This window comes from Salmo salar, chromosome ssa04 (genome assembly GCF_905237065.1).
Source record: "Salmo salar chromosome ssa04, Ssal_v3.1, whole genome shotgun sequence".
Lineage (NCBI taxonomy): Eukaryota > Metazoa > Chordata > Actinopteri > Salmoniformes > Salmonidae > Salmo > Salmo salar.
In genome coordinates, this window is record NC_059445.1 from 7,434,164 (window position 1) to 7,447,813 (window position 13,650).

The 13,650-nt window shown below is 41.2% G+C and overlaps 1 protein-coding gene across 1 annotated transcript in view; it reads right to left on the reverse strand.

The window, feature by feature from the left end:
• The window catches only part of LOC106602244 (uncharacterized), a 60,762-nt gene that overhangs the window by 46,527 nt on the left and 585 nt on the right, over nucleotides 1-13,650 (reverse strand). Inside the window, exon 2 of the mRNA XM_045717612.1 lies at nucleotides 1,835-2,002. Coding sequence (XP_045573568.1) covers nucleotides 1,835-2,002 — 168 coding nt within the window. The remainder of the gene's footprint in view (nucleotides 1-1,834; nucleotides 2,003-13,650) is intronic.

Genomic DNA, 13,650 nt, shown 5'->3' on the forward strand with positions numbered 1-13,650 from the left:
ATCTCCCCAACATGACGTCTAGTCTGTATCGCAACGCATATTTTTCTGGGCGCAGTGCTCAGATTATTGCAAAGTGTGATTTCCCAGTAAGGTTATTTTTAAATCTGGCAAGTTGATTGCGTTCAAGAGATGTAAATCTATAATTCTTTAAATGACAATATAATATTTTACCAATGTTTTCTAATTTTAATTATTTAATTTGTGGTGTTGACTTGACTGCCGGTTATTGGAGGGAAACGATTTCCTCAACATCAATGCCATAGTAAAACGCTGTTTTTGGATATAAATATGAACTTGATAGAACTAAAAATGCATGCATTGTCTAACATAATGTCCTAGGAGTGTCATCTGATGGAGATTGTAAAAGGTTAGTGCATCATTTTAGCTGGTTTTATGGATTTGGTGACCCTGTCTTTGAATTGACAAAACATTACACACAACTCTTGTAAATGTACTGTCCTAACATACTCTAAATTTATGCTTTCGCCGTAAAACCTTTTTGAAATCGTAAAACGTGGTTAGATTAAGGAGATGTTTATCTTTCAAAGGGTGTAAAATAGTTGTATGTTTGAAAAATTTGAATTTTGACATTTATTTGGATTCAAATTTGCGCTCTTGAAATGCACCTGCTGTTGATGGAGTGCACCACGGATCTCCCTCCAGAAGACTCAAAACACTTTGTAAAGGCTGGTGACATCTAGTGGAAGCAATAGGAAGTGCCAAAATATTCCTCAGCCCCTGTGTTTTTCAATGGGATAGGTTTAAAGGTAATACAACACATCAGGTATCCACTTCCTGTCAGAAAATGTCTCAGGGTTTTGCCTGCCAAATGAGTTCTGTTATACTCACAGACACCATTCAAACAGTTTTAGAAACTTTAGAGTGTTTTCTATCCATATATAGTAAGTATATGCATATTCTAGTTACTGGGTAGGATTAGTAACCAGATTAAATCGGGTACATTTTTTTTATCCAGCCGTGCAAATACTGCCCCCTAGCCCTAACAGGTTAAACCCTTTACAATGAGGATCTGTGAAGTTATTTGGATTATCTTTGAAAGACAGGGTCCTGAAAAAGTGACATTTCGTTTTTTGCTGAGTTTATATTTCAGTGGATAAAAATTCAGTGGATAAAAATTATCACATACATCACCATTGGCCTAATGCCGTATAGGGGCTTTTCTCTATCTATGCTGTTATTCAGAATTGTGTGTGGGAAATCTATGCTTGCATATTTCTCAGAGATTTAAAAGGGAAGTGTGTGTGTGTGTGGGTGTGTTTGTGTGTGCTTTATGGAAAAAAAGCAAGAAAATAATTAAACTCAAAATTAACCTCTGGCAATGTTGCTAATAAGAATAATTAAGAAGCATTTTGTATGTCTACATACTCTCCTCTAAATTTAAACGTAACAATTATTTGTCTATTATTTGTCTCTCTTTCTCATTCTATTAAATGTCTTCTTCCTCCTATGTCTCTCTCTGAGACTAAGGCTCTTTCTCAATGAGTCTATCCTAGATTCCTCTCATCCTATCACCTCTGCTATCTCCTCTCCTCATATATCCTCCCCTCCCTCTCCAGCTGGCCTCTCTCCTCAGTCAGGTTGTTGTAACTGGTCTGTAGCTGGCCTCTCTCCTCAGTCAGGTTGTTGTAACTGGTCTGTAGCTGGCCTCTCTCCTCAGTCAGGTTGTTGTAACTGGACTCTAGCTGGCCTCTCTCCTCAGTCAGGTTGTTGTAACTGGACTCTAGCTGGCCTCTCTCCTCAGTCAGGTTGTTGTAACTGGACTCTAGCTGGCCTCTCTCCTCAGTCAGGTTGTTGTAAATGGTCTATAGCTGGCCTCTCTCCTCAGTCAGGTTGTTGTAACTGGACTCTAGCTGGCCTCTCTCCTCAGTCAGGTTGTTGTAACTGGACTCTAGCTGGCCTCTCTCCTCAGTCAGGTTGTTGTAACTGGACTCTAGCTGGCCTCTCTCCTCAGTCAGGTTGTTGTAACTGGACTCTAGCTGGCCTCTCTCCTCAGTCAGGTTGTTGTAACTGGTCTATAGCTGGCCTCTCTCCTCAGTCAGGTTGTTGTAACTGGACTCTAGCTGGCCTCTCTCCTCAGTCAGGTTGTTGTAACTGGACTCTAGCTGGCCTCTCTCCTCAGTCAGGTTGTTGTAACTGGTTGTTGTAGCTTGTCTCTCACTTCAGGTCTGTGTGTGTGTGTGTGTGTGTGTGTGTGTGTGTGTGTGTGTGTGTGTGTGTGTGTGTGTGTGTGTGTGTGTGTGTGTGTGTGTGTGTGTGTGTGTGTGTGTGTGTGTGTGTGTGTGTGTGTGTATGTGTGTGTGTAGCACATGGGGATGTGTGAAACATACTCCTCAGCCTGAAGTGTCCTCACTTGCGCCAGCGAATAGCTAACTTTTCACGTTGCGTCAACTGGTAAGACACTTCAGGAGGGCTCAGTAAAGATGGGCTCAGACATTTCCAACAACGTACTGTGTTTTCTGTCTAACATGTCTATGTTAAGTCTCCCCAGGTTCTTGTGATATCGTTACCTATGTCCTGTGTCTGTTCCTATCCCTTACTGTAAGTGACACTGTTTTAACTGACGAGATACTGTGAAATCAACAAGTCCCTGGCCTCCACGTAACTTCACCCCACTTTAGCTTCTAACGGAATAATTTTTGTTTCCCACCGTGCACATATTTTAAACATATGATTCAAGTTAGAATTTAATTAATCATATTATTTAGTGGATAAAAAATGTGACCCTCTGAATTCACATATAGATCATATAGCATTACTGAGTCTTTGACACCCCAGCCTTCAAACTAAGGTCACGTGTTAGCTTGCACTCTGTGGCCAGCCACTGATTTCATCACATACATCACCATTGGCCTTATGCCGTATAGAGGCTTTTCTCTATCTATGCGGTTATTCAGAAGTGTGTGTGGGAAATCTATGCTTGCATATTTCTCAGAGTTTTAAAAGGGAAGTGTGTGTGTGTGTGCTCTAAGTACTGATATGCCTTGTGTGTCTGTGCGTGTGTGTGTCCACTGCTTTATGAAAAAAAATCAAGACAGTTTTTTGTCTTATTATTTGTCTCTCTCATTCTCTTAAATGTCTTCTTCCTCCTCTATGGCTCTCTCTGAGACTAAGGCTCTATCTCAATTAGTCTTTCCAAGAATCCTCTCATCCTATCTCCCCTCCTCCTATCTCCTCTCTTCCATCTCCAGTTGATCTCTCTCTTTAGTCAGGGTGTTGTAACTGTTCTGTAGCTGATCTCTCTCATTAGCCAGGTTGTTGTAGCTGATCTGTAGCTGGTCTCACTCTTTAGTCAGGTTGTTGTAGCTGATCTGTAACTCACCAATTGCCTTTAGTCATAAATGGGCCTTTGATCTATCTATGCTGTCTGTGTGTGACATCATTGTGAAGAGTTATGCAGAAGTGTGGGTGGGAAATCCATGTCTGCATCTTTCTCTGAAGTTTAAAAAGTGAAGAGTGTGTGTGCTCTCAGGATTGTTTTGCCTTCTGTGTTTGTGTCCAACTGCAAGTCACGCTGTTTTATGAAAAATAAGCAAGGAAATATTTAAACTAAGCAAAGGCCCATGGCGATGTTGCTATTTTTAACAGCTAAGAAACACCGCTAACCAAACAACAGTGCTAGCTGGCTGTACTACAGACACCTGTCGGCATCAAGGGAAAGACTCATTGTTATCTTTTTGTAAAACAACTGGTTGCAGTAAATAGCCAACCTGGATACTAGGAGATCCTGAGGGAAATTGACGAGTATCAACAGCTTTACACTATGGAGGAACAACATACTCCATCATGGAAAGATCCGACTTCCTCACAAAAGAAAACAGATTCATCTACAGACACGGACGATTTACTTAACGTTGAAGTAGAGGCTAGTGCTCTGGCTGGAATCCATGCAACACTGGAAAAGATGTGTGAGGAGGTAGCAGGGCTGAGAGGGAGTTTGGAGTTCAGCCAGAGTGAAATTCTCACTGAACAAGGCAATAACAGCCAAAGTAAAAATCCACGATTCCAACATGGATTGTCTACTCAGGGAACACAGGGTGATGAAGGAGTCGCTACTAGACATACAAAGGCGTAGCATGCGTGAAAATCGCATCCAATAATCCAGAGGGCGGGATCAGAGAATTCATGCAATCATTCTTGAAACTTCCTATAGAGACTGTAAACAAGGTGGCTTTCCACCGAGTACACAGACTTGGAGCTAGGAGCGACAAGACCAAGGGTCCCAAACCAACCATCGCAAAACTACCAACAAAAGGAGCTGATCAAAAGCTGCAGAAGGGAGCTTAAAGGAACCAAATTTGGTCTTAATGATCAATTTCCAAGGGAGATAAATGAACGTTGCAAGAAAATGTATCTGGTACAGATGCAACAGAAGGAGAAGGGTAAGCAGGCCTTTCTCATTTTGGACAAACTCTTTATAGATGGACAGCTATTCCGAGACCGCTCCATAACACCATGGCTGTACTAAATTCTACAGGGACTTCAGGTTATGAAAAAAAGAAAGTATGGGAACTGTAAAAATATCTGAACACTATGAAGTGGATATGAACACACACACTCAATTACATGCTCGCTTACACATACGGACTTATACATACACATTGTGGCAGACGGCAGGGAGAGGTTAGGGGAGTGGTAATTGAGGAGAGATAGGTTGCAGGTTGCTGGCTCCACCCCCAAGCCTTATATGGACTTCCTGCCCCAACGAGGCAAGACTGTGATTCATTAAGCCAGGGAGTGCTTGGGGATAAAGGAGGAAGCAGCCTACACAAAAGGGCAGAGGTGAGAGACAAGAGAGTTATGAAGAGTGAGAGAAACTAGAGCAAAATCTGTTTGATTGCCCGTTGTGACCAGGACTGTCAGACTACCCCTCATGCGTACCGGACTGGTTAGGCTGAGGACACGAGTGTGACGATTACCCCTGGAAAACGGAACGGACAAAGAGAATGGCTTTAGTGGCTATGTACATTTGAAGTCGGAAGTTTACATGCACTTAGGTTGGAGTCATTAAACTCGTTTTTCAACCACTTCACAAATTTCTTGTTAACAAACTATAGTTTTGGCAAGTCGGTTAGGACATCTACTTTGTGCATGACACAAGTCATTTTTCCAACAATTGTTTACAGACAGATTATTTCACTTATAATTCACTGTATCACAATTCCGGTGGGTCAGAAGTTTACATACACTAAGTTGACTGTGCGTTTCATTAAACAGCTTGGAAAAGTCCAGAAAATGATGTAATGGCTTTAGAAGCTTCTGTTAGGCTAACTGACATAATTTGAGTCAATTGGAGGTGTACCTGTGGATGGATTTCAAGGCCTACCTTCAAACTCAGTGCCTCTTTGCTTGACATCATGTGAAAATCAAAAGAATTTAGCCAAATCAAATGTATTTATATAGCCCTTCTTACATCAGCTGCTAAACATCTTTTTAATGCAACTGCTGTGACAGATTTCAAAAAAGCTTCAGGGGAAAGCACACTTTGCAATAATCTGAGTACGGCGCTCAGAAAAATACATCAGGCAATACAGATACCGCCATTTTGGAGTCATCTAAAATCATAAATAGCATTATGAATATTCACTTACCTTTGATGATCTTCATCAGAAGGCACTTCCAGGAATCCCAGGTCCACAATAAATGTTGTTTTGTTCGATAAAGTCCATAATTTATGTCCAAATACGTCCTTGTTGTTTGCGCGTCCAAATGTAGGAAGCGCGCCGTAAATTTCACAACGAAAAGTTTAAAAAAAGTTATATTTACGTTCGTAGAAACATGTCAAACGTTGTATAGCATCAATCTTTAGGGCCTTTTTAACCTCTATCGGCTAGGTGGGACGCTTGCGTCCCACCTACTCAACAGCCAGTTGAATCCTGTGGCGTGTTCAAATACCTTAGATATGCTATTACTTCAATTTTTCTAAAATATGACTATTTTACACCATTTTAAAGATAAGACTCTCGTTAATCTAACCACACTGTCCGATTTCAAAAAGGCTTTACAACGAAAGCAAAACATTAGATTATGTCAGCAGAGTACCCAGCCAGAAATAATCAGACACCCATTTTTCAAGCTAGCATATAATGTCACATAAACCCAAACCACAGCTAAATGTAGCACTAACCTTTGATGATCTTCATCAGATGACAACCCTAGGACATTATGTTATACAATACATGCATGTTTTGTTCAATCAAGTTCATATTTATATCAAAAAACAGCTTTTTACATAAGCATGTGACTAGTATGTGACTAGCATTCCCACCGAACACTGCCGGTGAATTTACTAAATTACTCACGATAAACGTTCACAAAAAGCAGAACAATTATTTTAAGAATTATAGATACAGAACTCCTCTATGCACTCGATATGTCCGATTTTAAAATAGCTTTTCGGTGAAAGCACATTTTGCAATATTCTCAGTAGATAGCCCGGCATCACAGGGCTAGCTATTTAGACACCCAGCAAGTTTAGCACTCATCAAAGTCAGATTTACAATAAGAAAAATGTTATTACCTTTGTTGTCTTCGTCAGAATGCACTCCCAGGTCTTCTACTTCAATAACAAATGTTGGTTTGGTCCAAAATAATCCATCGTTATATCCAAACAGCGGCGTTTTGTTCGTGCGTTCTAGACACTATCCTAAAGAGTAAATAAGGGTGGCGAGCATGGCGCAATTCGTGACAAAAAAATTCTAAATATTCCATTACCGTACTTCGAAGCATGTCAACCGCTGTTTAAAATCAATTTTTGTGCCATTTTTCTCATAAAAAAGCGATAATATTCCGACCGGGAATCTGCGTTTAGATAAACAGACAAAGGAAAAGAAAGCATTCGGTCGAAGCGGGCACGTGCCTAAGCCCATAGTACTCTGAGTGGCCACTTGCCAAAAGCGATAAAGTGTTTCAGCCAGAGCCTGCCTCGATATCGTTCAGATTTTTCCCGGGCTCTAAGACCCTATGGAAGCCGTAGGAAGTGTCACGTTATTGCACAGATCCTGAGTCTTCAATAAAAAGAACCAAGATGAAACAGTACTTCTCAGACAGGCCACTTCCTGCTTGAAATCTTATCAGGTTTTGGCCTGCCATATGAGTTCTGTTATACTCACAGACACCATTCAAACAGTTTTAGAAACTTTAGGGTGTTTTCTATCCAAAGCCAATAATTATATGCATATTCTAGTTACTGGGCAGGAGTAAATCGGGTACGTTTTTTATCCAGCCGTGTCAATACTGCCCCCTAGCCCTAACAGGTTAACATAAAACTTCAATAATATTCCAACCGGACGATTCCAATGTCTTGAAAAACGTTATGGAACACAGCTACTTCATCACGTGAATGTGCGCCAATGAACTCATGTCATTTTCTGAGTCATCAACTTCCCGGCCTTCTTGTTCGCTCTCTGTTCACTGCAAAATCCTGGAACAAGGTTCTAAAGACTGTTGACATCTAGTGGAAGCCTTAGGAAGTGCAAAATGAACCCTAAGTCACTGTGTGTTAGATAGGCAATAACTTGAAAAGACTCCAAGCATCAGATTTCCCACTTCCTGGTTGGATTTTTCTCAGGTTTTTGCCTGCCATATGAGTTCTGTTATACTCACAGACATCATTCAAACAGTTTTAGATACTTCAGAGTGTTTTCTATCCAAATCTACTAATAATATGCAAATATTTGACTCTGGGCCCGAGTATTAGGCAGTTTACTCTGGGAACGCTTTTCATCCGAAATCGAAAATACTGCCCACTATACCTTAAAAAGATAACAGAACATGGCCAAGATGTTCAAATGTCCATAAATGACCAGCATGGTCAAATAATAATAATCACAGTAGTTGTCGAGGGTGCAACATGTCAGCACCTCAAGAGTAAATGTCAGTTGGCTTTTCATAGCCGATCATTGATGGTATCTCTACCGCTCCTGCTGTCTCTAGAGAGTTGAAAACAGCAGGTCTGGGACAGGTAGCACATCCGGTGAACAGGTCAGGGTTCCATAGCCGCAGGCAGACCAGTTGAAACTGGAGCAGCAGCACGGCCAGGTGGACTGGGGACAGCAAGCAGGTCATCATGCCAGGTAGTCCTGAGGCATGGTCTTAGGGCTCAGGTCCTCTGAGAGAGAGAAAGAAAGAAAGAGAGAAAGGGAGAAAGAGAGAATTAGACAGGAGAAATACTCCAGATATAACAGACTGACCCTAGCCCCCCGACACATAAACTACTGCAGCATAGTCCCGTGTGGCTCAGTTGGTAGAGCATGGTGTTTGCAATGCCAGGGTTGTGGGTTCGATTCCCATGTGGGACCAGTACAGAAGAAAATGTATGAAATGTATGCATTCACTAATGTAAGTCGCTCTGGATAAGAACGTCTGCTAAATGACTAAAATGTAAAATGTATAAATATTGGAGGCTGAGACAGGAGGGGACAGGGCCAAACAGGCAGGATATAACCACACCCACTTTGCCAAAGCACAGCCCCCACACCACTAGAGTGATACCTTCAACCACCAACTTACCATCCTGAGACAAGGCTGATTATTACCCACAAAGATCTCTGCCATGGCACAACCCAAGGGGGGTGCTAACCCAGACAGGAAGACCACGTCAGTGACTCAACCCACTCAAGTGACGCACCCCTCCTATTGACGGCATGGAAGAGCACAAGTAAGCCAGTGTCTCAGCCCCTGTAATAGGGTTAAAGGCAAAAAATCCCAGTGGAGAGAGGGGAACCGGCCAGGCAGAGACAGCCAGGGCGGTTTGTTGCTCCAGAGCCTTTCTGTTCACCTTCACACTCCTGGGCCAGACTACACTCAATCATATGACCTACTGAAGAGATGAGTCAGTAAAGACTTTAAGGTTGAGACCGAGTCTGTGTCTCTCACATGGGTAGGCAGACCATTCCATAAAAATGGAGCTCTATAGGAGAAAGCCCTGCCTCCAGCCAAGACCTCAGAAAAAAGTTGTAGACCTCCACACGCCTGAATGTACCACGTTCATCTGTACAAACAATAGTACGCAAGTATGAACACGTGGAAATTCTATAAGAGTTATGTGAAGGCCAATTAGATGATGATCCGATTGCATTCTGTCTCCTATTAAAACTCTTTTAACATTTGATGCAAGAGAGAAAGTGACAAGAATGCAGTCAAGACGACTAGCTTGGTTAAGTCTCCTCCATGTATATCTCACTAGGTCGGTGTTTTCTAGTCTCCAAATATTCACTATTTCTAATGTGTCCATCATATTTGTGATTTTCTTAAGGGCACGGGGATGATAGTTTGTAGAGTGATTTCCTTTGCGGTCCATTAAGGTACTTAACACTGTATTACAGTCTCTTACCACAATGATTTGACCATTTGTTGCCTGTAAATTCAATAAATTGGCATAAATATTTTCAAAGAAGTATGGATCATCCTGATTTGTGCCATATAGATTAATGAGCCAAATCTCTTTTTCGTCCACTTTCATATTACGAATCATTTCTTGATCCACCTTCCTTACGAATCATTTCTGACTTTGCACATTCAGATCAACATTTTTGTTAATTAATATCATCACACCTTTTGAGTTCCTTTGTCCATGACAGAAAATGATTTCATCACCCCATTCCTTTTTCCACGCAACTTCATCTAAGGATGTAGAGTGAGTTTCCTGTAAACAGTATATGTTATATTCCTTTTCGTTTAGCCATGTAAAAACGGATCTTTTTTATAATCTGCTAAACCGTTACACTAATAACTGGCTATACTTATTTCACCACTTATCATAACCAGATACTATTCTCAGTCTAAATTGACCACAATTAGTGCTTGTAAAGTTACTGCCATCAGAGGTATTATGACGGTCAAAATCAGAGCTTTCAAATGTCTGATATTTAGAATTCAAGAAATAGGTTCTAGCAATTTTTGCTTTATTGGAAAATTGTTAGAAAATTGAGCCAAGATATTACGTGTGTAGTAAATCTGAGTAAGTTGATGTGTATGATATTGGATGTGATTTAGTGAGTGTGTACGATGTCTGTATAAGAGTAAGACTATAATATGTTCTGTCCAAATAAATAATAACTCAGCCAATGTGCATGGTTGTGTAACATGTAGTGTGTATAGCCTTAATATTCATGATGATAATTGTAAACCATATCGTATCACCATCATAGTTGCATCATAATTACATTTAACATCATTGAAAAACACATCCCAGCATTTCCATAGCAATTGACATTTCACATGATCTTGCATTACTATAGAGACAGCTTCACTACAGTACAAATGTATTCCGTACAATATGTTGTTATTCCCCAATGCCCCTATTCTGATATCTTCCACTTCTTTGTTGTAAACATATACAGTTGAAGTCAGAAGTTTACATACACCTTAGCCAAATACATTTAAACTCAGTGATTGACAATTCCTGACATTTAATCCTAGTAAAAATTCCCTGTCTTTGGTCAATTAGGATAAACACTTTATTTTAAGAATGTGAAATGTCAGAATAATAGTAGAGAGTTTGATTTATTTCAGCTTTTATTTCTTTCATCACATTCCCAGTGGGTCAGAAGTTTACATACACTCATTTACTATTTGGTAGCATTGCCTTTACATTGTTTAACTTGGGTCAAACATTTCAGGTAGCCTTCCACACGCTTCTAATTGGAGATCATCCCAAACAAACCAACATAGAAATACAAAAACTAGAACCTAAGAACATAGAAATAGAACACAGAATAAACCCCCCTGTCACGCCCTGACCTACTCTACCATAGAAAATAACAGCTTACCATGGTCAGGACGTGACAACAGTATATAACTGTTCTCTCCTCAGTCAGGTTGTTGTAACTGGTCTGTGACTTGTCTCTCTCTTTAGTCAGGTCGTTGTAACAGGTCTCTAGGTGGTCTCTCTCCTCAGTCAGGTTATTGTAACTGGTCTGTAGCTCGTCTCTCTCCTCAGTCAGGTTGTTTTAACTGGTCTGGAACCAGTCTCTCTCTTTAGTCAGTTTGTTGTAACTGTTCTGTAGCTGGTCGCGTTCTTTAGTCAGGTTGTTGTAATTGGTCGGTAACTGGTCTCTCTCCTCAGTCAGGTTGTTGTAACTGGTCTATGTCTTTCGTCAGGTTGATGTAACTGGTCTGTAACTGGTCTCTCTCCTCAGTCAGGTTGATGTAACTAGTCTGTAACTGGTCTCTCTCCTCAGTCAGGTTGATGTAACTGGTCTGTAACTGGTCTCTCTCCTCAGTCAGGTTGATGTAACTAGTCTGTAACTGGTCTCTCTCCTCAGTCAGGTTGATGTAACTGGTCTGTAACTGGTCTCTCTCCTCAGTCGGGTTGATGTAACTGGTCTGTAACTGGTCTCTCTCCTCAGTCAGGTTGTTGTAACTGGGTTTTAACTGGTCTATGTCTTTCGTCAGGGTGTTATAGCTGATCTGTTTATGAAAAACAAAGCAATAAAATAAATAAAATAAGCATAAGCCAATGGCAATGTTGCTAATGAAAATAATTAATAGAAGCATTTTACAGAGTACAGTATGTCTACATACTCTCCTCTAAATTTAAACACTACAATTATTTATCTTGTTTTTTCTCTCTTCCTCATTCTCTTAATTTTCTTCTTCCTCTATGGTTCTCTCTGACACTAAGGCTCTATCTCAATTAGTATTTCAAAGATTCCTCTCCTACTATCTCCTCTCCTCTTTCTCCAGCCGATCTCACTCTTCAGTCAGGTTGTACTAACTGGTCTTTAACTGGTCTCTCTCTCCAGTCAGGTTGTAGTAACTGGTCTTTAACTGGTCTCTCTCTCCAGTCAGGTTGTAGTAACTGGTCTTTAACTGGTCTCTGTCCTCAGTCAAGTTGTAGTAACTGGTCTTTAACTGGTCTCTCTCCTCAGTCAGGTTGTAGTAACTGGTCTTTAACTGGTCTCTGTCCTCAGTCAGGTTGTAGTAACTGGTCTTTAACTGGTCTCTGTCCTCAGTCAGGTTGTTGTAACTTGTCTGTAACTGGTCTCTCTTTAGTCAGGTTGTATAAACTGGTCTTTAACTGGTCTCTCTCCTCAGTCAGGTTGTAGTAACTAGTCTGTAACTGGTCTCTCTCCTCTATAAGGTTGTAGTTACTGGTCTGTAACTGGTCTCTCTCCTCAGTCAGGTTGTAGTAACTGGTCTTTAACTGGTCTCTCTCTCCAGTCAGGTTGTAGTAACTGGTCTTTAACTGGTCTCTGTCCTCAGTCAGGTTGTAGTAACTGGTCTTTAACTGGTCTCTCTCCTCAGTCAGGTTGTAGTAACTGGTCTTTAACTGGTCTCTGTCCTCAGTCAGGTTGTAGTAACTGGTCTTTAACTGGTCTCTGTCCTCAGTCAGGTTGTTGTAACTTGTCTGTAACTGGTCTCTCTTTAGTCAGGTTGTATAAACTGGTCTTTAACTGGTCTCTCTCAGTCAGGTTGTAGTAACTAGTCTGTAACTGGTCTCTCTCCTCTGTTAGGTTGTAGTTACTGGTCTTTAACTGGTCTCTCTCCTCAGTCAGGTTGTTGTAACTGGTCTGTAACTGGTCTCTCTCCTCAGTCAGGGTGTTGTAACTTGTCTGTAACTGGTCTCTCTTTAGTCAGGTTGTATAAACGGGTCTTTAACTGGTCTCTCTCCTCAGTCAGGTTGTAGTAACTAGTCTGTAACTGGTCTCTCTTTAGTCAGGTTGTATAAACTGGTCTTTAACTGGTCTCTCTCCTCAGTCAGGTTGTTGTAACTTGTCTGTAACTGGTCTCTCTCTTTAGTCAGGTTGTTGTTGCTGGTCTGTAACTGGTCTCTCTCCTCAGTCAGGTTGTTGTATCTGGTCTGTAACTGGTCTCTCTCTTTAGTCAGGTTGTTGTAGCTGGTCTGTAACTGGTCTCTCTCGTTAGTCAGGTTGTTGTAACTTGTCTGTAGCTGGTCTCTCTCTTTAGTCAGGTTGTTGTATCTGGTCTGTAACTGGTCTCTCTCTTTAGTCAGGTTGTTGTAGCTGGTCTGTAACTGGTCTCTCTCGTTAGTCAGGCTGTTGTAACTGGTCTGTAGCTGGTCTCTCTGCTTATTCAGGTTGTTGTAACTGGTCCTTAACTGGTCTCTCTCTTTAGTCAGGTTGTTGTAACTGGTCTGTAGCTCGTCTCTCTCTGCAGCTGCGTTCGTCTTAGAAATGGAAAACCTCTTTGACAGGATGGTCCTGCAATCTTCAGAATCTTTGGTGGCTCTTTTATCTGTAAGTATAAATACATAGTTACTAGCCTAAACACCAGGTAAATAGGCCTAGTAACCAGCACATCTTACAACTATGTGATAAGCATTGAACATATGAAACAAACTCACAGTAGACAGACAGGCCTATGATCCCAGCCAGTAGGAGAACACACAGCAGCCCCAGACACACTGCAGCAACTAGGAAGGGTCTCTTCCCTGAGCTATCAGGCTCTGTGGACACATAAAATAAGATTTTATATATGTGTGTGTGTGTGTGTGTGTGTGTGTGTGTGTGTGTGTGTGTGTGTGTGTGTGTGTGTGTGTGTGTGTGTGTGTGTGTGTGTGTGTGTGTGTGTGTGTGTGTGTGTGTGCATGTGTATCACATGGGGATGTGTGAAACTTACTCCTCAGCCTGAAGTGTCCCCGCTTGCGCCAGCCAATAGATTACTTTT